The sequence below is a fragment of the Bactrocera tryoni genome, chromosome 3 (genome assembly GCF_016617805.1).
Source record: "Bactrocera tryoni isolate S06 chromosome 3, CSIRO_BtryS06_freeze2, whole genome shotgun sequence".
In the NCBI taxonomy this organism is placed as follows: domain Eukaryota; kingdom Metazoa; phylum Arthropoda; class Insecta; order Diptera; family Tephritidae; genus Bactrocera; species Bactrocera tryoni.
The window spans coordinates 19,014,604-19,042,368 of NC_052501.1; the positions used below are offsets into that span (position 1 = coordinate 19,014,604).

The window sequence follows — 27,765 nt, forward strand, 5'->3', positions numbered from 1 at the left end:
TCAAACGATTACTTTATGAGCTGATTTATCTAAATAATAATAAATTTCCACATTCAGCATAAATTTCTTTCCAGACTCTTTGGGATTAGCATATCTGATCACTTTATTTGCACCGCTTTCGTTTGCAAATTTATGGTTCTGCACAAAAGAGTAAATTAAGAGACCCGAAAGTTTGCTTTCACTGCAGAACGCCCACTCAGCCAGCGTTCTGTCAACGACGACCGATTAACCCGACGATTATTTGTAAGCGAGTAATTGCCATTCACTAAATCAAATAAATAATAGTTTTAACACAAGGGGAGGGCAGTGAGCGGGTGGGTATTTGCTTACATAAATATAGTCACGGCCATCTAAGAATAACTCAATTTCTGTGTATTGTGCAACAGCTGTGCCAATGTGATTTATAGCAAAGCACATACATATATCAAGCGCTGCTCTGCGCTTCTCACAAAACATTCCCACCGTCCACACCTCTTGCTCTCCTAATACACGCCTTGACATTGTGCACAAATTTTGCTTCTGTTTTGGTTCCGACACCCAGAGCCATATTTGGAACTTACCACTTCGTTATGCACACAACTGTATGTGTGTGCTGCACGAGCTATGCTCGCTCGCAAATTTCCACTTGACTATTTATAACAAATTTTTATTTAATTTTATGCCCAATTAAGTGTAAATAAATCCTTTGATGTCCAAAACAGGCGGTACGGGTATTAAATGGTATTTTGTGTGCGCCAGCCGAACAGTTATGGACCCAAATCGATTCAGGTTTATTCAAGTGAGTCTATTTTAAAAGGTGCACACCTTTTCCAAACACACACGCCTATTCATGTATGTATACATATGTATATACACATATATTTGTCAGTTTTGTTATTTTTTGTGCGATTTGGTTGTTCCGAAGGTGTGTTGGGTATTGAATAGAGCTAAAAGGACGTACATAAGTACCCAGTTCATATTTCTAATGAAAACAGTGATTTCTGGTGGAAAAGGTTGTAAAATGAGATTTAGAAATTTACCATTTTCTTACGTAAATCAGTAGCATCAGTATAGACTTATGTAAGCAAAGACACGTGTACAGATTTTAGTATTATTTCGATACTGAAAAAGTTCTGTTTGAAATTATAGGCGATATTCAATAATGACAAGTAAATAATTGATTTTTTTTTATTTTTTGTAAAACTGACTCCCCTCACTTTGCATTGCCTGGAAGAGCTGCATTATTAATAACCGTAAGCTTTATATTAAGTTAAAAATTTATACTTATTTCAAAAATTCGCAATAAATGCAGTACACATGTATGAAATACTCTGTTTCAAAGTGAGCTAGTGACAGGCATGAATTCTGCTATGAGCAAAAAATAGTTAGACTTTGTTTATAATATTAAAATTTATTTTTCAAAATCTATGTTTTCTCCCTCAAAATAATCCTCCTTGGCCACAATACACCGACATTTTTTTCCAATCCCCGAAACAGTGGTTAAAGCCAATTTCCCGAATAGCCTTCAATGCGCGAAGCGATTCCATATAATGTCTTCAATTGACTCAAAAAAATCACGAAGAATCAATGCAGTATGTGATGCATTATTGCGGTGCAAAAACCAAGAGTTCTCGGTCCAAAATTCCGGACACTTTTTGTACGAATAAAAATTGAAATGGTGTTCCTAGTTGACCGTTTGACGGTTCGGAAAAAATTTGCAGTGTACCACACCGCGATAATCGAAGAAAAATGTCAACATTACCTTGATTTTCGACCTGCTTTGAGGTGGGTTTTTCGGCTTCGGCTGGTATGCATTATCTCATCTTAGACTCATCGCCAGTAATAATACCATTTTGGTAGTTGGAAAGCATTGTTTCACAGTCATTAGCGCGACACTATTTTTGGAAAAAATTTAGTTATTTTGGAACCAATCGTGCTTTCAATTTTCTTAGGCCCAAATGATCTTTCAAAAGGGTTTTTACTGATACTTGCGATATTCAAACGATGCCAGTAAGATATTTGACTGTTAATCGCAGGATTTTCATGCATCAATTCCTTTATTTTATTGACGTACTGATCATTAGTTGATGTTAATGGCCTTCCTAGAAGTTGTTGGTCGTCGATGCGTTCTTGACCCTCTTTGAATAACATGTGACAATCAAAAACACTTGCTTGAGACAAGCAATTAACACTGAAGGTCTCTTCCAACATTCTGAATGTTTAGGCACCAGAAATTGGATTCATCACATAAAATTCAAGAAAGAAAGGCAAGCGTGTATTAAACACTGATGATTATTTTGTTGTGATATATGTGACATATGGCACTGACAGCCATTAAAAGATTTTACTATTTTTTGCATGTAGTACTAAGCGCTCAACCAGCTCACGCGAGGCTTAGATTTATGGTATCAAAACAAATCGATTCCGGTCTGATGATTTTGGGAGAAGAGTTTCATGCAACTAAAACTTAACAATTATTAATTTTCCTATGATTAGACCAAAAACTAGGGTTTTACTTGATTTTTCATGAGGCGACTAAGATAAGATTTCAGTAGGCCATCTTTCGAACAGCCACTGTACTTGAGATTTGTTTTTAAAATTTGACTGACGTTGCATGAGCCCTAAAAAATAGTAATCGTTGATTTCTACCGAATTCGTTACTCTCAGGAGTTTCCGCAGACATCACTGGTTCTAAGCTGTGGCCAGAAAACATTACAAAATTATATATGTATGTTTGAGGTTAGGCAGTGATTTTTCTTCAACTTCTATTACTAGCTCTTGTAATAGTTCAATAGCCAAAATGAAAAAAAGGTGTTGTAGTAGAAATAAAACTCGTATATTTAAATTTTATAGCCAAGGATTTATACGAGTTTTCGTCCACTTTTCGTTGCAATGATGACGTTTGACAGCAATAATCCTTCGAATAGTTTCTTCCAATGCTTATTTGCGAAGACAAGCGACTTAACGTGTACGTAACTCCACAAAAAAATATCCCAACGATACATTATGCTCTGTCTTATTGGAACCAGAGGTCGTTCACCTCAACATTCTCTAATTTAAGTTCAGAAATGTCATTAATCAAGGCTTTGTAGCACTTTCCCTTGATTGACACATTATGGTCGGCATCATTGTGAAAATACTCAAACTCAAATGACTTTTGGATTAAATATCAATCAAAATACGAAAAGTTTGCTCATTAATGTACCCATTAAAAAAAGTTTCATTTAAACTCTTCTTGCGAAAATCGGAACCATGGTCAACTTGTTGTAATAAATAAACGTTATCCCGGAAAAAGTCTGCTCATTATAAAATGGCAAACCAAACTGAGCATAAATTAAGTAACAGCTCTCAAAAAACTAAGGTCAAAAAAGTATTTTGCCATTGAAAACCGTCCATATACAAGTATAAAATACCCGCAAAAATACTAGTACAATTATTGCAGCTATACGTGACTTCGTAAAGAAAATTTTACTCTACATAAGGGTTATCTCATAAATTTTGGGCAATGGTTCAAAAGTGCATGGTTGGTAAAATTTTAGGCACAGACATTTATCATATCCGTTTCATGAATTTGAAGAATATAGCTTTAAACTTAGCGTATATATTATATTATACTGGGCTTGAAATATTTCTTTAAACCTCTTTATATTAAAATATTTATAAAAGCATATCAATTGATTCGACCCTCAGAACGACTAGGATTTATTTGATACAACTGTTTATATACTGGGACTGGCATCGCTCTGACTAGTTTTCAATAGAATTGAATGATTTTAAGTTACCTAAAGTTACGAGGGCTGCTATATATATTTCTGGCCTAATAATGAAAATAGGAATATTTAGCAACGAAAATGGTTTTATTGTTTTTTCAAAATATTCTCCATCAAGATTTATACACTTTTGCATGCGCTCAAACCAATTTTCGAAGCACTTTTTCCACTCCGATTGAGACACCTCCAAAACATGGTTTTTGACGACGAAAATCGTAGACCACGCATTATTTTCTTGATGTGTGGGAATAAAAAGAAGTCATTGGGTGCCCAGTCAGGGCTGTACGGCTGATGACCCATCAATTCGACGTTTTGGCCGGCCAAAAAGGCGTTGGTTTGAACCGATGTGTGAGAGCTCGCATTGTCATGGTGCACAATGATTCGTCTTCTCTTGTTCGTTTTTCGAATTTCTCCGAAGACTTCAGGCAAACAAATGGTGGTGTACCACACAGAATTGACCGTTCTACGTTGCTCAAGCGGAACAGCCGCCACATGATCAGTTTTGCTGAAGAAACCGGCGACCATTTGTTTCGAAGTGGACCCACACGGTCGATTGCTGTTTTTTTTCGGGCTCATACGCATTGATCCATGATTCGTCACCTGTGACGATCTTATAAACGTCTTTTGAAGCACCGCGATCGTATTTTTTCAGCATTTCTTTACACCAATCCACACGAGCCTTTTTTTTAGCGATTGTCAAATTCTGCGGAATCGAACGAGAACAAACCTTTTTTACGGCCAGGTGTTCATGCAATATCGAATGTATGCTGGTGTAAGGATGGTACTTCATAGCCATACAAAGATTTTAGTTCATCGATGCACTCTTGTCGTGATATTCCACGTCTAAAGTTGTGAAAAATGATCGCACGAAAATGTTCACGAGTTAATTCTATTTTTTGGCCGAGATGAATTTTTTAATTCCCTGTAAATAAAACAATTCACTATTAAATGACGAAACGTTCTGAGTGATGTTATGCTAAAAAATGTCAAACTTTCCAATGGAAATGTCTGATTGCACCTGGCAACACTTAGTGTTGCCTAGGCCAGAAATATATATAGCAGCCTCCGTAAAACATCAAAATCGACAAAGCTCCGGCTTTTTTTCGCCAGGTTCGCTGAGGATAACTATATCTGACCAGATGTTTCAACCTCAGTCTTGCAAATGTTGGACAATGGTATAGAAAAGCACCTATTCCACCTCACTTTCCCAAATACAACTTTGCTTCCGATAAAGTTTTAAGTCTGATCACATGCACGTCTATTGGAGAATGTTCAGTAAGAACTCTCACGATTTCGGCATTATTGCAAGAAACTACCTTTGTTTTATAAGCAAAAATTCAATCCTAATAACGGTACTGATTACTCTCACTGTTGATGTAAAAATAGAAAGTTTTTTATCCCGGAAAACTTTGTTTGTATATAAAAGTACTACAACCTTTTTAAGCTTAATTGCTAGAATTAATAAAACAATAATATAAATAGAAAAAAGTGCTAACTTCGGTTACACGGAAGAAATAATAATATTCTGCTCAAATAAAAAAGAACTCGATTTTGATCGGTCATTTTTTATGGCAGCTTTCTTGTACACTAGTGTAATATTGGGAAGAAAATGCAGAAATTTAGACAGACAGGCATGGCTAAAACAGTTCACGGCGTCACGCTGATCATATTCATATGTATATTTTATACGCCCTCATAGTAAATTTAATATCCCCTGTTCAGGGTATACAAAACTTTCTTCAAGCGTGCTATAGTGAAGGATGCTTAACTAATTCAATTCCCACTGGTTTTATAAGTTATTCCAGCAAAAACGCCAAACTGTGTTGATGACACAGCCACTGCGTGAAACATTATTTTTCCTCCGGTAGCTCCTTTAAAAATAAATGCATGCACATCTGTGTATATACTTTCGTCTAACTACATATTTATTTGATGAGGCGCCCATAAAAGTGTCCCTATGTTCCGGGTTTTGAGCAAACAAATTGCACATGGTCACGCCTCAGCTCAAACAAACCTATGCACATATTAAATATGAGCGTTGGCGGTTGCCAAACACAACACAAACACTGCCAGAAACGACCGCAAACATAATTGGAATTTATGACGGCCAATAAATTCGCCGTTGAACCAGAGCGAAGGCGGCAAAATAACATGAAATGGCAAGAAAAATGTTAGCAAAGTTAAAAAAAGCGACAAAAATGGTGAAAGTAGTAATAGAAGCAACCGTGTTGATAAAGCTCTCCTCTTTCGCCAAAGCTGACGCTGTGGAGCCAAATAAAGTCGATGAATTACTTTGCTCACCGGAAGCCTTGCGTATCTGCAGCAAAAATAAAGTATAAAAAAATAAAATAAATATGTCAAAGCGTGCAGGGTGCTGCAGTGTTATTGAAGGGAATAGCGAGAAATTGAAAAAACAGCCAAAATGAACAGCTCAAGAATAAAAATAAGAAAAAACAATTAAGGAAGGGCTAAGTTGGAGTGTAACTGAATACTTTATACTCAAGCATTAATGCCAAGGAAGTACTTGCAGTTACTAAAGCTTGTTAGTTATATGGGGTCTAGGGCGAGTTTTCATCTGACTTTATTCATTTTAAGCATACTCTATAGCAACGTGTTGCAAGCGTATAAAACAAGTACTAAAAGTACAGTGAAAGTCGACATGCAACATAGGCAACAGTGTTGCAGGTACCCGCGGAAAATTGACAAAAGTGAAAAATATTAAAGCACAGTTTGCTGACTGACCAACCAGCGCGTATGTATGTTTTGCGGGAGTGTAGGTTTACAATTTTACCAGCAGTGCGTATGAGTAACATGCTTATTGTGGAAAGTTCGCCCACATTTCAGCTCAGCCAAGTAAATGCTTAGTTACTTGACTGGTCAAGGTTGTTGTCAAATAAGTTGGCAATGAAAAAGTGTAAATAAAAGGAAATGAAGCCACTGATAGGATTGGATTGCTAGGGTTTCACTAACACTTTATTAAGCTACTAACAATGAGAAGATCTCTTCATATGTAGTAAATGCATTTTTCTACTAAATTTACTTTAACCGCAGCCCAAAGTGCTACAACGCCGAATATATAGTTAAATTCAATTCATTACCGAGAGACTGGCAAATATTTTGCAATTTAAACAAATTAAATTACTCTCAAGAGAAAATCTCTAAAATTTTTCAGCAATTATATACAATATTCACCTTATTCAAATTGCAACTAACTTATCGCCTGTTCTGACTTTTTTGACCATTATTTCATTGACTCGCTTTTTCATAAATTGTTAAGGATTCAATAGCTTCGTCAACGTCGAAAATCGTTGCTCAACCAATATTATTTTTAAATCATTTTTTTATACTTGTAGCCACTCTCTTCACCTGGTCAAATAAAAGCATTAGCAATGTATAGATCTGTTTGGAATTTTACTAAAAATGCTCTTGGGTCTATCTAATGAATTTGGGTAACTTTGCTTGGCATTTAGCTGAAACAAATATACTGACCTGAATTTAACTCACTACTGTCGCCAAATGGCACAAAGCTCACTGGGAAATAACAAAAATCAAATAACAAACGAATGCCGAGGGGGTAAGGATTCTTTATATTGAAATTTTTCCCCAAGCATATTTGATTACAATTCGGATTAGGAAAGAATTATTTATGCAATTTTCTCAACTTGTTTTGCAATCAATATACGTATGAATACGATTAATAGATTAATTCATAATACAATCACGTATATATGAAAAAAAAATTTAAAGAAAGCATTTCAGATTAAAAGAGAAAACATATTTTGTGTGCAATTTACGTATATATCCAAGCGATATTTAGTATTTCTGTATTATTGATTCAAATAAATTCAAATGAAAAATATTAAAATGGTTCTCCAAGATAAGAGCGTAAACAAAGTCTAAGTGATGCGAAGTAAAGATGGTTGACTCCTTATCCAGTACAGATTGTTCAATGAAAACCTGAAAAAACAACTTTCATATACCTTTAGACAATTCTTAGTAGCCATCACAATTTCAATCCAATCCAGCAGCACTCCAGTATTCAGGATAATTTTTAATTCTATGAATTTATCAAGGTTCTCGATACGAGATGGTGAGAATAAATTTACAATAAATTGGCAAACAAGTTCTTTGGTATTACACTTATTAGTTTTGGGTATACATTGAATATTTTCAACATTTGATCTATTTACAAGTTTCTTCAAAAAGAATGCGTTTTATGAAAAGCATTTTCAGGTCAACTTTTAATGTTTGCATTCCCATAAAAGGAACATTTTTAGAGTGGCAATGAACATTCTATATCTTAACTGTTCAAAATGAGCAAACTTTTTAATAATTGCATCTTCCTTAAATATATTATTAAGACATATGTAGCTGTCTTGCCGCTCTTACCTTGGAATTGTTGCCAATACCTCTCTCTGCCTACTACGTCTTCCTTGCGGAGCAGCTCCACCGCGATGAAGAGTTCAGGTCCTACCATGTTAGTGGATGCTGCGGAGCGGGCGAGCTCATCAGCCAGTTCATGCCGGCCAAATCTTTGTGATCGAGCACCTGGATAAGGTGCACTTCATTACGATTTGATAGACTGTCCAGCAGTTCTCTACACTCCTGCACCAGCAACGATCTGATCTCATAGGCAGAGATTGCTTTAAGTATGTATCGCTAAGAGTGGAATCAATCCATTAAGCTTTACTGCTAAGGGTAACCTTGAACTTCTTTGTGAAGTTTATCCTTTTGGTAAAGCTCCACCCTACGCTATTGTTAACTTACCATTTTATAATGATTTTGTATATAGAGTGCTAACAGGCAAAAAGAAAATACTACAATATTTTCAAGATTTTCAAGATTTAACTAAATACTTATGCTCAAAATAACCTCTCTCTCTATCGTTCTCTTTTCGAAAATATGTTAGCTGCTATAGCTATGTAACTGTTTAAGTTAAAAAACAAAACTTTTGAGAAGAGGGGAGAAATTAAGTTGTGCAGTGAATTTTAAAAAAGAACAAACAGACTGATTGCATAGATATATTGATCGCTTATTGCGTTTCAATTTGATAGTTTGCGTACTTTTCGATTTTGTCACAACTATGTCTAAATCTCGATCCGTAATGTAAGTCTGTCTCTATCTCATTCTCTCTCTATTCAAAACTGCCTAAGCATTTCATTCAATTAAACAAAAGTATTTTAATTGGAAAAATTTTGTTGGATTAACAATTTCAAAAGGGGGAACCTTTCTAACAGTTAAATGAAGTTTAGTGTATATAATATTTCAGACACTAGTAGGTTATTTCCTACGTAGGTTGCCTCTTTTATTTCGAGATTTGGCAACACTAGTGACAAATCTGGAAACTCACAATTTTATCGTAAAGTTTGATATTTTTGATGCTACACATACTCACCTCATAAAGCGGGCGCTATTTGCGTTGTTTACAGTAACTTAAAATACTCTTCTCTACCAAAAAATGGAATTAAATTGCAAAAATTTTCTTGTAACTATATTTTACAACTTTCGACGTGGATTGTGTTAATAAGTTAACAGAGTATCGATGAACTTTAAATATATTTTGACGATGAAGCTCCATCAAGAACTAGTGTTTATCGAATGGTGATTTCAATCGAAGTCGTAGATCACTCCAAGACCAATTTTGTGAAGGTCGTCTAAAATCAGTTGTTGTTCTGGAAACTATTAATGCTGTGCCCTAACTGATAGTGCCAGATCGTCATGTGACCTATCTTGAGATTGAGATAACTGCGAGCATTAGTGGTACTAGCTTAAATTCAATATTGCATTAGCATTTGAAGGTACAAAAAAATGTTCACGATGTGTGGGATCCCACACAATTTGTAAATCATAAAAAAGGCTCGTGTGGATTGGTCGACATAAATTTAGCAAAAAGCGATAACGGTACTTCAAAACACGTCTATGACATCGTGACAAGTAATGAATGGAAGATTTACGCGTATGAGCCCGATAGTCAACAGCAGTCGACTGTATGGGTATTTCAAGATGAGCCGAATCCAACAAAAATTGTTCAAACACGAAATACTTCCGAGCAATTGGTGGCCTGGGTTTTTGAAACCCTTTTGACCAGGTCGCAACCATACAACTAGAGCACCTGCTACTTAACTGCTACACTTTTGTATCGAATATAATGCTTTGCTAAACCGCTGCTGTGATTGAGACTCGAGCAACCTCCAGCTCACCTATTAAATCGCTAAATATTTCAGAGAATTGCTTATACCGCGCTCAGTTGCAATCTCGCTCCGTCTCCCCTCTTTCCCATTATTAAAACTCTCACTGCGTAAAATTTTAATTAAATTGCTGAATACACTATAATTTTTTATTTAACTATAAAATTTTGTTTCACATTTTGCCGAAATCACTTTTACTATACATAACCGAAAATATTATTTAGATAATAAGTATTTATGTTTGTTTGATTGTGAGATTATTAATTAGGAACTAACGATGCAAATAACATTTATAAAATGAAAAAAAAAAAATATTATATTAAATTATGCTAAGTTTCTATCACATATATATAAGTTTGTGTATTATGTATAAATGCAGATGCGGGTACCATTATATATATATACATATATTTCAGCGAATGTGTGACTGCTATAGCAATTTTTTATCTTCTCCGCTTTGATCTTTGCTCACACTTTGCGAAGGCTTCATTTGATTGCTCTGCTTGCGCCATAATTGTACTTTTTACTATTCTCGCTGAGATTTGCAGTCACTGCAATTTTTTAATATGCTGTTTTATATATATGTATATGTATGTACATATGTAAGTATCTACATGTATTCGTAGCTAACTGACTGAAGCATTTTTTGGTTATTTCGTTCCATTTTGTTCTTTTTTCCTATTCTGCTCATGGCATTACTCGACAGAATACTTAAAAATTCTGCTACTGTGACACTTTTGTATCCACCGGACGTGTTGAACGGGATAACTTTCCCTTACCACTCACATTTCATGCACACAATAGTCTAGACGGCAAGTTATCCTTTTTGGCTTTCTGCTTTTCGATTAGATTTGTAGAGTTTATAGTTGATTAAGTTTGATTAGTTGAAAGTTGTTGTAGAAGTATGAAGACTTGTTGTAGGATAGTTGGGAGCAAATTATGCGAAACATTATACATAGTAGTTGTGTTGCTTTTTTCTTTGGTTTACAACTATTTTTAATTTTTTTAGATTAATTTTTTAGATTTAATTTTTATATATATTTTTTTTTGTAGATTTTTTACATAAATAGGTTGAAAACTTTTTTTTGCTGTTATCATGCGATTATTGCTTGCACTATTCTACTAAAAATCGTAACGGTAAATTTGGAAACACACTTTCGAAACTAAAATTTGGTTAAGCTTTTAAAAAAACTGAGTTAATATGAGGGTGACCCTCGTGGAGAGCTGGAAACAATTATTTTTTTAAAAATGTTATAGTGACTAAATTATAGCTAGATTGCGGGAACAAATTAAATAAAAATATTTAGTGAGCTATTTGCGTAAGCATATGGGCAGTACTAGCAAGTTAAGGGTGCTAAAGAGTTGAAAATTTCATTATACTCGGCTAAGTTGGTAAAAACCTCGGCTAAGTTGGTAAAAAACTCGGCTAAGTTGGTATAAAAAACTCTGCTAAGTTGGTAGAAAACTCGGCTAACTTAATAAAAAACTAGACAATATTCTGTTTATTCGAAATTTTATGCTGCCGTTAATTGTTGCTTCGTGTTTTTTCGTTTTTTTTCTTCACACTCAAACTCAGCCGAGACACACGCTGATTTGCGTAAATGTTATGAAAAGAGAAATTGAAAAAAACTAACTAAAATTTGAGACTTTGTTAAGCGTGAAAACTATTTCTAACGGTATTTTTGTATTTTGTAACTATATTCTATTAGCAAAGCGTCTATCATATAACGGTATTTTGTTAACTGCTTATGTGCGCTTTTTTCTTGAATTTTCTTAAAAACTTTTCTCATAACAACTTTCTATAATTTTCTATGCGCTGCACTTTACTACTATTTCCTTTTTGTTTTGTTAATTGAATTTCTTTCTTCTCTTCCTTTTCTGTTACACATAATTCTCTTTACGTAATCTTAATTTCCTCTTATACGCTCCGCTTTTTTTTGCATCTAAAAGTGCTTGTTGTTTATGATTTGTTATGTCATCATGCAATCGCCTTCGTGTTTTAATTTCGCTGATTATTCGTCATTCTTTATTTTTCGTTTTAGTTTTTTTTGTTATTTTTTTAGTTTTTTCTTTTGGCAAAAGTGTTTTTTTCGCAGTTTTCATGCGTAGCTTTAATAAACGATCAATAAGTTGTTTTCGTTGAAGCCGGCCGAATGTCCAGCATTGCGTACGATGAAGCACGATCCATCGAAGTGCATACGTTTTTCATTACGACTGTGAATAAATGAAAATAACATATATTTTTTCATGAATTCTTGGGTTATTTTATGGGTATAACGTAGGAAACATTTCTGAGTATCCAATTGAGCTTTAAAAAGAAATATACGTAAGAGTTTGGGTTTTACTGTTAAAAGTTCTAAGACAATAACGTACATAGGTAAGAGGATTATCATAGCCTAATTAGCTTATTATGTACAAAATTATGATCGCTTTATTTAGATGCTCGACTTACAGACGCACATGACATTTTTAAAACGGAGACAATATTGGCATAGCTTTTATCTACTTAAATCACGTAAGTCTTTGAGTTACAATTCTTAAAGACTTGGACGAAGAATATTTTTTTCGATTACAACTATTGAAAAAGTAAAATGTCGCGAAATTTCCATTGAAATTTTAATTTTTTTGTAAAAATGTCTGCCAAAAATTTAATTTTCATTTTTTAACTATTCGACTTGCGCCCGCAGTTCTAGTAGCCAGTCCGAGTCACATATGATCAAATTGTATATTTCATATATATTCTGTTGATTGATTAATAAACGAGGAATGCACCGCGACCTTAAGTGTATTGTACTCTCTCCTAAATCACAAAGACCCACCTATCCCCAGCATATTGTTGATGTCAATTATGCTGCTGCGTGCTAAGGAGAAACATGGATCTCAGGGCCGTTAACCTGAGTTTGCAGACTGCTGTTCAGTCAATTAATAGGTGTTCAGGTGTTTCAGGCTCCCTATCGCAGAACCGGCAATTTACGCAAGAGGCTTTGCCCATGTTGTGAAAGTGCTTCTTCTGCCTTTCCTTAGGGAGGTTGATTTTTTTTTTAAACCTGGGGAGCTTACAACCACCCATTAGTGACTCTGCATGCCGCATACCATGTAGTTATTGCCAATATCTCTCTCTGCCTACTCCTTTTTCCTTGCGGAGCAGCTCTCTTATGGTATGGGGACCCACGCCAGTAAAGGGTTCAGGTCCTACCATGTTAGTTCGTTGCCCGCCATACCTTTCTGACCGGGCACCCAATTTAGTTGCACTTGGTTACGTTCCGCTAGGGTAGTACCAACTCATGGCAAAGACTTCTGCCTGAAAAATGCTCGGAAAACTTCCTAAAGGTATGAGGAGTTTGGGGTGTGGTTCAGCGACTCCTGCACCTACTCCCTCCGACGTTTTCGAGCCATCGTTGTACCACTTCATTTTACTATCTATTTTTATTAGTTTCACCAAAGAATAAACTTAAAAGTACTTCATAGTTCTAAAATATTGTGTTGGGAAATATCAAGTTTTTCTCTAATCGATTTATGTTGAATGCTCAAGGCGATAATCTTTCATCTAGATTAAATATATCGCAAAGAAGAATACATTTTATCCTCATTTTCAAACGCCTATTCCCTCCCAGATTTTATTATGTTTTCCCTGGATAGGACCCGGCTAGTTAAAGAACTAGTAGAGGCTTTTCTATGTATCATACATGTACCAGGAATGTAGGAAATCTAGCAGAAACCAATAACAGTGTTCGAACTTAGTAGTATATTCGGTTATCATTGAGCTGTAGCTATTCCCATTCAAGGGAGCGTGCCGGCCTTGATCAACACGTAAGAAGTACGGCCCAGTGACGCCGCCGGCCCATAAACCGCTCCAAACCGTAATTTTTTCGGTATGCAATGGTGATTCTTGGAGTACGTGTGGATTGTTGTCTGACCAATAACGCATATTTTGCTTATTGACGAAGCCATTCAGCAAGAAATGAGCCTCATCGCTGAAGATGATTTTTCGATGAATTGGGTCTTCCTCAAGTGATGCATATTCTCGACACTATGGGCACTTCTTTGTCTCACTGGCATGGGAATATTTTATATTGTGCCTGTGGAATCAAATTTTTCCACTATACGCTCAATTGTTGATCTGACAGGACGATTATGATGACCATAAAATGGACGTAGCGCTTTTAAAGTTGACTCGTTGTTAGATCGTACATCTTTTCATGATGAAATGACAAATCTTACTGAAGAGAAATGTCAAAAGGCGGAAAAAATATGGTGTCGTTTACTGTCACTATCGGTCTGCTTTTGTAGCGTCCCTATTGAAAAATCCGTTACACTAAAAAGGATCATATCAGTTTAAAAGTTCTTCTAAAACCTAATGAATAGGAAGATTTCAATACAAGAATTTTAGATTTGTCTCGGCGGAAAGTGATAACACTTCTCGGAGTCGCGATGTTAATTTGATTAGTTAACAAGTAGTAGATATTCCTGTATAATTTCCTTCAGGCTATCGAAGTTTTTTCTTTGCAAAACACCTTCCATCGTAATCTTAAACTGCCATTTTTTTATATATACTAGTAGAAAACCTTTCCAGAAATGCTGAATAAGAATCCTCTATTGTAAAATAATTTAATTTTCTTTTCTCTCCAGTAGTTTTGGCTAATATATTTAATGTCTTCATTACACTTACCGAACAAACAAATGTGAAGTTTTGCCCAACGAGGCTGTACAGTGTATACCCGGCGTAGTCAAAGTGGCCGAACCATTGCCTGGACTGGTGCGTATCAAACACTTGTTATGAGTGCGTGTCAGTCTAAAAGCAGAGCAAACACAAGATTTTTAAATAACACATGCTTGTGAAGTAGTTTTCGTGTGAAAACTCACTTTACGAGTCCATCTGCGGCCTGCGTGATGCGGAAACCATTAATTTCATAGATTTCAGTGCCCTCATCTGTGCAAGAATATGTGGAATTTTGTATTACTTCATTAGCATCCTGCACATAGGACGGACCATGGCGGGAGTCACTACAATGAAATGAGTTTCGATTGAAATAAGAGAATTGACATTTTTTCAAGCTTTTCCACGCACTCATAAAACACAGTCAAAGTGTAGTCCTTCGTGAGATCAGTGAAGGTATCGGTGGTGGTGCGCGTGCCAGCCGTGTCCACAAGATAGATCAAAGCACAAGATTCGCTAGTGAAGCTGACGCCTTTATACCACATTTTAGCATAGCGACTGAGAAAACAGAAAAATTAATGCCAGAAATATAAATTATTTTAGTTCATTAACTCACACATAGTTGTTGGTTTTCATGCCATCATAGGTGACTATCTCCACTTTGGAACCGCTCTGCAATATACGTCCGTTTGGATGAATCAACGCTGAGTTGCTGCAATTGCGCGACAGAGCAATGGCCACCATGCTGCGCTGATTGAGAACGCGCACCGCCTTGTCCAGCGTCATGTCAATGCTGGCGGGTGAATAACGAGCAAAAAGTTATTGCAGAATATTTTTAATAATTTTTGACTTGAAGTTGCTATCGTAATATTTTATATGCCTACCGTATGCCATCGCGCAGACGCAGTTGTATGGTGCCATTAGTCATGGCAATGGGGCCGGCACCGGGGCAAGGTGGCGGAGTTGGATTTTCGTACTCAACACCACGGTGACTGCCGCTCAAACGTCCGACTGCGTAGGGTGGTGGCGGCATGGGTTGTGGAAACTGTTGTGCGTGATGAGAGGGTGACATGGTAGGCGGCTGTGGATGAGAATTATGATAGATAAGTAAGAAAGGAAGATTGAGATAACTTCATAGTTATCAGTCATCAGTAATAAAAGAATACATAAACGCATTCAAAGATGACACCAATAAATGAAGAGACCAAAATTTTTAAGTCAACTCTGTGCGTCCTAAGGATTTCAAAATCCGTTTCTTCGTTAAAAAAGTTTGATATTGCTTAACAAGGGGCCGACTGCCATTAGAAAAAAGTTTACCTAGGCTGGTTGATCAGCATGTGAACTCAGGTCTTGAATTTTTTCCATTGCTATAGGGAAATTAACCAGGTATCTCAAAAACCCGAAAATTTCCGGCCAATGTTAGGTTAGGTTAAAGATTTTTCCTAACAGGGATATCTGATGGACAGCTTAAAGCCGATCAGTTGCTGTCCCTAAAACTGCTTTAAATTGATCGTAAAGTCCCTCATAAACGCCTTGAGCCGGTCACAAATGTTTTAAGGCGGGTAATGTCAGGCAAAGTCGACTGGTTCGCTTTAGGTATTACTACCTAAATGTTTGCACCTCAGTTTTGAATACAAACCTTACAAAGAAAGAGAAAGGTCCTGGGTGTTTTCATTTCAACTTCTTCTAGAAAACTTTCGATGGTTTAAGTCCGACCGGAGTTAGCCTTACAGTACAAATTCCTATCATTTGCGACCACGACTGTTGAAACCATTACTCGAAAAAGATCGGCAAAGGCTTTAATTTTGCTAAGAGAAAGTCAGGTTGTTAGTAGCAATGCAGACCACAGCCATATTGTCGACAGAAACAGAATTAGCTTGCTTTTAATAGTATAGTCCCCTGAGCACTTCGTGTTCCATCTTGGCACACGATTGCAAGAAGGAATAATTTCTAGGAATCGTCGTACCTACAAAGAGAGTGCATGGCCTACCTTTACTGAAGGACTTTTAAGAATTCCTGGACGCATTAACGTCCGTTTTCGAAGTTTATTCGCGTATGCGGATAATTTTGTAAAAAAAATCTAAGAAAATTCTTCGGTCCAGAAATCTACAATGAAGATTTCAAAAATTTCACTTACCATGCGGCACATTTCATTTTCAAACCCATAGATTGGCGATGGCGGCGGTGCTACCGGATAACGAGTATTAAAAACACCCCTTGTCATGCCACCGCTACGTCCGGTTAGTGGCGTCTCATAGCCACCATAATGATGCGGAGAGGCTGCACTCATGTGCACCGGTATGGGCATTTGACGAGCCTGCAATGCGGCCGACGGCGTGGAAGTCTCCTTGGGCGTCATAACGGCACCAGCTGCTGTGCCAGTGTTGGCGGCAGTGACCGACGAACGTTGTTGCTGCGAAACAAAAGGAGCAGCGCTGGCATTGAAGCGCGACTGCAAAAAACCAAAAGTGTAATTTATTAAAGAGAATGAATAATTAATGGCTGAGAATTATAGAAATAAAATTAACGTAAGAGAGCGCAGTGAGCAGAAGTTCGAAAAACGGCGATTGACAATCAGCTGGCAGCCGCTGTCAACCGGCGTGAGGACACGCAGCTGACATTTCACTGACGTTTAAAGAGATTTTTTTTCTCACATTACACGCACAGATGAATTGGGGCGAAGAGCACTGTATAAAGGTGAAATGACACACCTGATTTCCGGCGCACTGTCATAAGCTAATAAATCAGAAACAACAAACAGAGAGAATTAAGGAAAAGCGAAAAATGCTGACTCACCGATGACGGCGTTATGGCCGTGAAAACGGAGCGTTGGCGCACACCGTTCGGTGTCTTTGTGGGCGAGCGTAAAATGTTATTAATCTTCTCATTCATATTGACACGCGCCAGAAAGTCCTCGGTGTTGAAGCCAATTAAGCTGCTCACCGGCAAGGATGGGGTTTTCGGTGTTTCCGGTTGTGCAGGCTTCGGCTTCTCCTCCACCTGATCCTTAACGGGCTTCTTCAGTTCCGCAACGTTTTCCGAATTCATTTTCTTCAAGCTTTTATCGTCTTCAAAGGTTTTACTGGCACTATAAGAAAACCCTGCAATTCCGCTGGTTAGGTGGTAGAGGTAGATGGTGATGGTGGGGTTGATAAGGTGTGGGTCACAACTATTGTGCTGCAAGATGTTGTTGACGAACGCAAATTTTACGCACTTTTATTATTGTAACTAGCGCAGTGTTTAACGGTCTACGAAAATTATTTGCTAGCGGCGCGTTACGCTTTTTCCTTTTTGGTGGAAGAAAACTTTTTTAGTACGTTTCGGAGAGAGAAAAAAACTGAAATTCGAATTTTTATTGCATGTGTCTGCGTGCGTAAAAAATTTTCAACTGAATACGAAATGTTAAAAATTCTCAAGATTTGACAAAATTGACAAAATTCAAAGGTTGCTAGAAATTTTCCAAACTCGGGTCAGTGCATTCACTTCACATTGGCTGCGGCAGTGACAGTGGCATGATTGAAACAGATGACGCGCAACAGCTGAATCAGCTGCTGTTGACAGCACTGCGTTAGGGGAAATGCTAAGCAAGTGACAGATGTTCAAACAGGTGTAATTTTGAAATGTAACTGTAAAGTAATCACAATTGATGTGGATATTTCCATAATAAACTGTTAGTTTTTACAGCCATATTATTCAAATTTACATGGTGGACTGCTGCTGTTACATGGCATGCTGTGCATACTTTTAGGCGCCGTGGTTAACTTACATTGTGGTTAACAGTGGAAGGTAGGAAATTTCTATGTTAAGATTTTATGCAGAAATTATTAACAGATGTGTCGTTAACATTTGCCAACCAGTCCAACTAATTTGAAGATTTTGTAATTTCATTATTTATAGAGCTCATTATTATAAAACTCTTTCAAAAGACTTTCATACATGTGTATATTATAAGTAGAAGTATTTTCAAAGCAACGATATCTGCATTCAAAAGTCCATCTTAATAGCCAGCGATATCATTTAATTTGATTGCGATATAATCAGTTGAAAGCCAAAGAGCTATAAAAATGACAATGAAAACAATATGGAAAAGTCAAAATGTCCAAAGTTATACATACACATATGTATGTATGTATGTATGTACATCTATATGCAGATGTATATTCAACAAATTGTAGTATACGTATTCAAATTAAGGTACATCGTGATATCCTCAAATCCAGCCAGCCACACTCAACACCTTCGCTTCAACGAAATAAAAGTTGAATGAGGTCATCGAGGACTTTTAGCTTAGTGTATGGCTGAAATACAGATCTACAATAACGTTTTCTGATTTTGTTTTAATGGTTATGACGCTGATGCTGCCCCTGATATTGAGAATGCAAGCAGCTGTATACATACAATATTTTTCCTCATTTTATGATACAGTTTTTTATCGTAGACATTTTTCTATTGCTTTTTTGAATTAATACTAGGAAGTTATATTCATAATTTCACAATAAAAGACTTTGCATATAATGAAAACTTAAATCCCAAGGTAATAGTTTGGCGAAAATCTGAGAAATTTTAACCAAAATGGCAGGAAAAAAGTATCAAAATAGATATTTTCTATGTAATAAGAAGGTTTTACATAAAAAAAAAATGAAGAATTCCCGATACTTTCTGGACAGGGTGTATGTATAGATTAAATTCATTTAAAATAGCTCAAATGCAATTTGTCGAAATTTTCTTTTTCATTTGATTGAAATAATTAGCAAAAAATACGAAATTAATTTAAACTTGGTAAACGTAAAATATTGTTAATTGAGTTTTTAAGAAACAAAATAGAGACATATGAACTAAAGACGCTACTTATTCGGAATGTAGTACTGCATACATACTTTTTGTAGTCCCTTAGAAGATCTTTACATTCGTTCGTTGAGACATTCCCGTACTTTGCCTCTGCAAGACCAAGCTCCTTGTTTCACCAAGGGGCTTCGTTTTGTGCTTGAATCGCAGCGTAAGGCTAAGTCTCTTGCCTAATAGTATCTGCCCACAAAGATCCCAGTTTGTATTTCTGGAAGTGGGTCCTATGAAGGTAGGCTCCTCACCTCGATTACCTACCACTAGACTACCTTGTAAAAAATAATTGAGTAGGGACTCACCTCGCTGATTGATGTCGAAACTATCCTTAACCGTATGATGGCCGTCACCCACGCCTGCTTCCTTCTGCTGGATGTAGCCGCCGGCCTTTGGCGCCTCGCAATCATGTGACATATAGCAGGATGCAAGGAGTAGATACTTATCCCTGGAACCCTCCACTAAATTGAGAAAAAGCTCGGCAGGGGCTGTCTTACTTTTGTGGAGGTTCACTTGCAGTACCCTCAGCTCTTGGGTTGGCACCATTAGAATGCTGACTGGGTTCTTTTTTCACCGGTGGAGGTTGACCTGTAGGACAAGTGAAGCCATTATATCTTCTGCGTCGAAATCTACTTCATCCATCTCCAACGTGTTTTTATTGCCGTCCGCGGGGTGAAGCTTCTTGAGGCGAAGGAACTCCTTCCATCGTCGCACGCCACCTTCCCGAACCTCGCGTAAAGAATATCCTCTGCCGCCTTTTTGATATGGAGCATGAAGCTCTGGCCCCCATTTCCGCCGATGTATTACGCAACGCTTAATATTTTCCAGCCGCTAGTTGGCGCGTCCGGATTCTGTCGTTGTAGCAGTCGCAGAGCATGTTCCGGGTTCACCATGGTTACCTTCGCATTGGACACCGATGGAATACTGCTGCGGCCCACTACCTCCAGTTTCGTTCCTTCCTACAAGTTTGGAACATTCTAATAACTTTCTTTACCCATTTTAGCGTCGGGTCGTCGTTACATTTTAAGATTTTGCCTCCGCAAAACCATCCTGCTCCATCAAATGACGACATGGGTGTGCTCGGTTTAACGTCCATTATAGAGAAGAGGGCTTCCAATAGCTTCATTTTCACTATTTTCCAACGCTTTTGTGACATTTGTCCAAGCGGGTTACTGCAATCTATGAGCGCGGCGGTCAAATGCTCTTTGACAATACCATTGGCTGCCGCCGCTGCTTTGAACGTTGTCGTTTCGTCGCCCGCATGTCTGACGTCTATCTTTCATTTCACTTCCTCTTTTTATACCCTGAACAGGGTATATTAAGTTTGTCACGAAGTTTGTAACACCCAGAAGGAAGCGTCGGAGACCCTATAAAGTATATATATGTATAAATGATCAGTATGTTGAGCTGAGTCGATTTAGCCATGTCCGTCTGTCTGTCCGTCTGTCCGTCTGTCTGTATATATACAAACTAGTCCCTCAGTTTTTAAGATATCCTTTTGAAATTTTGCAAACGTCATTTTCTCTTCAAGAAGCTGCTCATTTGTCGGAACGGCCGATATCGGACTACTATAACATATAGCTGCCATATAAACTGAACGATCGGAATCAAGTTCTCGTATGGAAAACTTTTGCATTTGACAAGACATATTTACGAAATTTGGTATAAATTATTTCCTAAGGCACCAATGTAATATGTGAAGGGTATATTAGCTTCGGTGCAGCCGAAGTTAACGTTTTTTCTTGTTGAAGGGTGCTTTTGGCTCGCTCTCTGTCGAACGCTGCCTCTTTCTAACTATATATTCCTCAAAGCGATTAGTTTACGCTGGATCCGAGGCATTTCAGTAATTTCGAGCGACGAAGTGAACCCGCCCGTTCGTCACCTTCTCTCTAGGCCAAACCAGCCGTTTCACCATTTCTTCTTTCAGGCTGGCCTTGCTCTCGAGACGGTTGCATAATCCGACCACCGCCTTGTACCTCACTTTTGCCTTTAACCCCTCCTTGCTTGGCGTCTACCGGTGCTCCCTCTTGTTGCCAGAGAAGAACTCTGTAAAGTTTTTAGGTAAATTTGATCAATATTATGCCAAAAGACATTAACTTTCATGCTCCAAAAAAAAAAAAAAATGAACTTGACCAACGAGTTTTGCATACTAAATATATGGCAGATAGATAAAAAAATTTGAAAAAAAAAAACAATTTCAAATTCAAAATTTAATTTTCTTATAAATTACACTGTTATACATACTAATCAGTAATAATTTATTTAAAGTTAAAAAAAAGATAAATAATAGCGACGTTAAAAAGTGAAAAATATTAATTTAAAATAAAAAACCATAATGCGTGCTCTTCAAATAATTAATTTAAAAATAAAAATATGAATTAAAATTAAAAAAAAAATAAAATAAAAAGTGTATTTCAAGTGTGCTTTTGCCAATATGTTAAATGGCGTGCTCTGAATGGCTTTTAAAATTCACTTCCTCACTTCATTGATAAAGCGTGCCTGCTATGGCCCGAAAAGTGCCTGCACAAAAAAAATACTTAAATGCTTATGATGAGCAACAGAAAGCGATTTATCATCGAATCGATGGCCATTGGTCAATGGTGGGAAAAGTTTAATGATCTGTATGTTTTTTGCGATTGTGCCGTACGTAGGCAAAACGAAAGCGGGAATGGGTACTGAAAGCGAAAGGGGAAAGTAAATTGGCTTGACGGCATTTTTGTGCAAAAAAAAATCTTCCACAGTAAGAGCAAAGAAACTTGTTTAAACAAATGAAGCAAGTAAATATAGCAGTCTGGTTAAAAATAGCGACAATGAAAACTACTCAGCAAAGCAAAAACTGACGACGGCGTTGTTTGTCAACAGGAATGTCGATAAAGGACAATTGAGAGCAATAAACGTATTGACATTGCAGCCAAGAACTCTTACGCTGCTATAATTAAGAAGAGTATTTATATAATTTTGGGCGTCTGTGAGTTTCGAAGTGAACCAAATATAGATATTTACTTAGACAAAGCTTTTATAAATAAAAATTTTAACAATTTAAAAATAGAACTTCAATAATACTAATTTCAAAATCTTCTTACAAGACAAGTTCATGGAAATGCAAATAATGTCGCGCAGCAAACTGTAAAAAAGCAGGAAAAATTATAAACTCGACCAAAATTCACTTGCTCAGACACATCGTTGTCATGCCGCATGCCGCGCTGCTACAAACAAATGGAAAGGCCAATAAAAGCGGATTAGCACTGTCGTTAAAATTATTTCTCATTATAAATCAACATGTGTGAGCAAATGAAATTGTTGTTTAATTTTCGCCTTAAATAATTATTTGCGCTTATTTCCACTTTTCTTATTATTGTTATTGTTGTTGTTACGCCAATTAATGTGCTGAAAAGCGCTACAAATGTGGCGCAACAACTTGTCGTCGATACAAGGTGAAATCCCCCATACACACACACACAGGTACACACTAAAATAGTATTCAGTAAGTACTCGTGCCAGACGGTGCGCCGGGGCGTATGTGGAACATTGCGCTGCTAACCTATTACAAAGCAATTTGTCAAATTGATCGTGTGAAGGTTTCAACAACAAAGTCTGTTATATATCAAGCGAATGCATAGAAAAATAGTTACTATATTTAATTCATGTTCATTGAGTGAAAAGCGAAATCAAAGCAACAACAAAGAAATATGTCAAATACATATAGCAAACTGAAAAAAGTAATAGAAATACGTGAAGTGAAAATTTATATTAAAATAAAACAGTAAAATTACTATTTTTAACTGTACCAAAGTATAATACCCTACAAAGGTGTATTCTTATGGCGAAAAAGGTATACAAATAACTTTATCTTGATTTTGGTGGATCAGTTTGTATGGCAGCTATGTGCTATAGTGGTCTGATCTGGAATGTTTCTTCCGATATTATAGCGCTGTCTTTGAAAATAATTTATAATAGGCCAATCTAAAAAATTTCTTAGAAGATTAAGTGATTGACTCGGAAAATAATCTATACCAAATTTTCTGAAGGTATCTTTACAAATAAAAAAGTTTTCCATACAAAGATTAGATTTTGATCGATTAGCTTGTATGGCAGCTATGTGCTATAAGGAGCCGATCTAAAAAATTTCATAGAAGATCAAGTCATTGGCTCGGAAAATATTCCATACCAAATTTTTTGAAGGTATCTTTACATATAACAAAGTTTTCCATACAAGGACTTCAGTTTGATCGGTCATTTTGTATGACAGCTATATAATATAGTGCTCCGATCTAAACAATATTTTCAAGAATTATAGCATTGTCTTGTATAATAATTTGTGCAAAATTTTATGAAGATATCTAGTCAAATATAAAAATTTTCCATACCAGGGGTGTGATTGTGAGCGATCAGTTTGTATGGGAGCTGGAGCCAAAAGTGGACCGAAATTGTTGATTACAGCCAACAAAGCTTCTTCTTTTGAATTAAAGATCATATGCAAAATTTCAATCCGATATCTCAAAAACTGAGTGGCTGCTCTAAGCATTTTTGTATATATTTTATAGTGCCTTCGACCGTAGAGTTACCTTCTGAGTGTGACAAACTTTGTGGAAAACTTGATATGCTATATACATACATTATAATATTTATGAAGTTTTAAAATTACATCTGCTGCCTAAATATAGCCAACACACTGCTTAAATACACACACATACACTTTATATGCAAAGAAATATATACTTTATATACATTCACACACAAAAGTCAACGCCACCGCGCCAGCGATGATTGATGAGCGCTAATAAAGCGAAATGTTGCTTGAAATCGTAGTTGTTGTTGTTCTCGTTAAATGCTGCCATAACAAATACTTACGATGGCGTTATTATCTTAATGGTAATGTTATGTTAATGCTGCTGCTGCTGTATCTTTGCACAGCACACAGATTTGTTCAGCTTTATTAGCATATTCATGCCACTACTGCGAATAATTCTCTGATATACTATATATATTAAGTATTCATCATTCGGCCAAAAGTGGCGCCTGCCCTTGGGGTGAAATGGCAATGCGGAAGCGGTAAATGTCGCTGAACGTCCTCTGCATACATCTTTTGCAATAACACATAAGTTTATATGAATGTCAAAGGTGTTTGACATGTTCTGTTTTGCCACAATATCAATATGCCGTGAAGGATGTCACCAACGCATGATTGTTTTCGCATCTGACACGAATTATTCAGTACAGTAGTTGTTGTTTTTGTATTTGGTAGAGTAGCGAAGAATATGTAATTTATTATCTAACCTATTGTTTCCAGAAGATGTGAATGGGTGCGTTCTTGACACACGAAAATCGCCCCTCAATCGGTGAATAAGTGTTTTGACAAAGTTTTGGTGTGTCTTTGGCGTTTCATTAGTTGTTTGCTTTCAGATGCGATATATGATGTATGAGTTTATCACACACATTTCCAACGCCCAAAAATATAGCTTTCTCCACGATTTACGAGGGAAACAATACGTCGAAGCGTATTGATCCGCACGATCCATACCGCTCATATTGGCCGTGTATTCTAAAACTATTTCAGGCTATTTACTGTTACGACATTATCATACCGTAATGTTCTCTGGGTAGATTGTAGTTGAATATTACAATAATTCGTGAGCATGGTAATAATTCTTTTATATTTTCACGCAAGAAGCCTATTATTACTTTTCCTTTGTGCAACTGTTTTATTTGGTGAAAATTTTGGTTTCTTTATTTGTGGCGGTACGCCTTTCGATTGATGTTTATAGTGCCAGTAAGATGACAATTCATCTTTCACAATTCTTCCGCTAAATGGATGCTGGTATAGTACCTCTCGGTGAATATTTGGTATCCTTTTGCACCAGGAACTCTGTCTAATGAGTTCTCCTATAAATGTAGCAAGATCCGGCCTGCACATATTATCTGAAGTTATGCTACCATAGTATGGAATTACTATTGTATTCCTGTTCTTGCGGCCACCAGCACATATATGCGTATCACCCACTTCTACTATTGTCAGCAGTGGACCACTATTCTTGCATATTGGGTAGTTGAATCAATTCCATATTCAGCATGACGTCGATGAATGCTAGAAATTCTTCTTTGGTGGCATTGTACCACTTATGCCAAGTTGACTTTCCGATTTCATCTTTGGCATCATTGTTGGTTTCTTTTATTATGCTGTTTACTAATTCTTTAGTAAAATATAGTGTAAAATAATCAATGGGCTCTTTTATGTTAGTTGGTACTTGTGATCCGGTTATTCTTCGGCTTCATGTAAGTCAAAATTGATTGTGGCTTGGGGGAACGCCCTTTCTAATAATATACTCCCACTCTTGATTGGACGATACGTTGTCATGATTCCGTGTGTTCTCTTCCGTACTCTTTCATCGCTGTTGCTATGTATGCGAATTCTTCGTCGCCTTCTTCGTGGAACGATATCACTGCTGTTGTTCTGTTGTACAGTTAGTCGTTCTAACATGTCGGTATATATCGCTCTTTTCAAGTGGTTCCGAGAAGTGCGCGGACCACCGTAAGCACGCGTCTCTCGTTCTTGTCTGACACAAAACCCGCCGGCACTTCTTCTATATCTATCTCTGAGGAATTTTACGATATTTTGATGTGATTTTTCATGCTTTTTCTTGCTTGTCTCAAAAAGTTGCGCAGAAATAACTCAATTCACCGTAATCACTAATAAACTTGAATATTCCCTGAGAGGGGACATACGAGCGATATATTAGAATTACGATGTACCCTGAGAGGGACGATTTAATTTATTAGAGGCTTCTTTTTTTTAGGCTTTGCTTTTATGACCATTTAAATAACAATTTGAAATTATTCTGAAAATGAAACACTCGTTAATAGCTAGAACTTTTTTGGCAGATTGAGCTCATCAAACACAAAAAGGATATGTGAAGTCAAATTTTTTGTAAGAATATTAAACTTTTTTTGTAAAAGCTGTGATGGAACTTTGCTAAAACCAAAGTGAAAATTTAATTTCAATCCGGTCAATATTGATTTGAAAACGTTATAACACTCTCACAAAAACACTGTACAGGGCACTATTCGAAAGTGAAATCCAATTTCGGAAAGCTGTTTAAAATGAGTAAAAATAATGAAGAAATTCGCTATTTTTGAAATTTTTGTATAAAAAAAGGAAGAATGCCTTCCACCATGTAGCCCTGGCCTTGCACCATCGGACTACCATTTGCTTCGATCAATGCAGAACTCCCTTAATATAGTAAAGTTGGCTTCAAGAGAAACCTGTGAAAATTACTTGTCACAGTTTTTCGCCGAGAAAACAGAAAAGTTTTACACAGATGATAATGCCTCTAGCGGAAAAATGCCAAAAATTGACCAACCAAAATACTATATATGTATTTGGTTCATTAAAGTTCATTCTAAATATTAAAAAAAAAAAATTGAAATTTGGTTAGAAATACGAAAATACTTTTTCGACTATCCAATATAATGGTAAGAGAAAAGAACACAGATTGAGTGCGAATCGATAATACTAATAAGAAAGAAATTTGACTGCCTTAGTAGCTGCTTATAAGAAAAAACTATTTCCTTTTGGAAAATTTCGAGTTCGTTGAACTTTTTTGTTCGGTTTTGTTATTGTGAACAGCTTGCCATTTACTTTATTTACATATATCTATGTAATTTTAGAATCAGCGGGGCGTACGAGCTAAGTTGTAAATGCCACTGAACTTGTGTAGTCACCATAAGAGTCTTCACATATTAGCATAAGTCAAAATTGTAAAAGTATTTGTTGTTAATTTAGTGCGAGAGACATTTGATGACTTTTGTAAAGAGGCAAATATTGCCTAATGAAAATGTAAACAAGACCCGCATCAAATGCCGACGCTGAGATTGCGCGGCAAATGCTTTGAGTGAAACTACAAGCTGGTCAAGCTGGAAATTCCGCAAACAGCGGGAGCTACTTCAATGTGAAAAGTTGTTATTCACTTTACGAGCATTAAAACTCAAGCCATAACACTGTTGCCATGCTTCGACTGAGTAGAGATATATATATGTACATGTTGTATGTATGTATGCACATAAATATGTTTGTCTGCTTTTTTATTCGCGATGAGAAGCACGCACATCCATTTCCTGCAGCGAAAAGAGTGAATTTTAAGGAAATTAATTTCAGATTTTATTTAAAGTGGATGTGTAAATACGCGCCTTTATTGAGCCGGCAGGCAAAAATTTTTGAAAATGAAAAACAAACTTCGCAAAAATTCGACAGAAACGCGCATAGTGAATTCCCGCGTATGCGTGAAGAAATTGCTTTTCGATGTAGCCAAGAGGTTTAATTGAGTTTTGCACACAGCTA

The 27,765-nt window shown here is 36.6% G+C and overlaps 2 protein-coding genes and 1 pseudogene across 4 annotated transcripts in view; 1 reads left to right on the forward strand and 2 right to left on the reverse strand.

Annotated features, from left to right (window-relative positions):
* Positions 1-27,765, forward strand: part of LOC120771041 — a 239,612-nt gene that overhangs the window by 29,813 nt on the left and 182,034 nt on the right. The window lies entirely within an intron of this gene.
* Positions 11,009-17,958, reverse strand: LOC120771042. Of its 2 annotated transcripts, XM_040098842.1 has the most exons (9): positions 17,809-17,958; positions 17,391-17,662; positions 16,732-17,046; positions 15,479-15,675; positions 15,211-15,387; positions 15,006-15,152; positions 14,801-14,941; positions 14,607-14,729; positions 11,009-12,151 (listed from the first exon to the last, which is right to left on the reverse strand). In XM_040098842.1, exons 2-9 carry the CDS (start codon positions 17,640-17,642, stop codon positions 12,049-12,051), a joined length of 1,455 nt encoding a protein of 484 aa, XP_039954776.1. In that variant the 5' UTR covers positions 17,643-17,662; positions 17,809-17,958; the 3' UTR covers positions 11,009-12,048. The 2 variants fall into 2 exon arrangements, with proteins under 2 accessions (XP_039954776.1, XP_039954775.1); XM_040098841.1 differs by having other exon boundaries at positions 17,391-17,958.
* Positions 20,262-27,765, reverse strand: part of LOC120769970 — a 30,165-nt pseudogene continuing 22,661 nt past the window's right edge.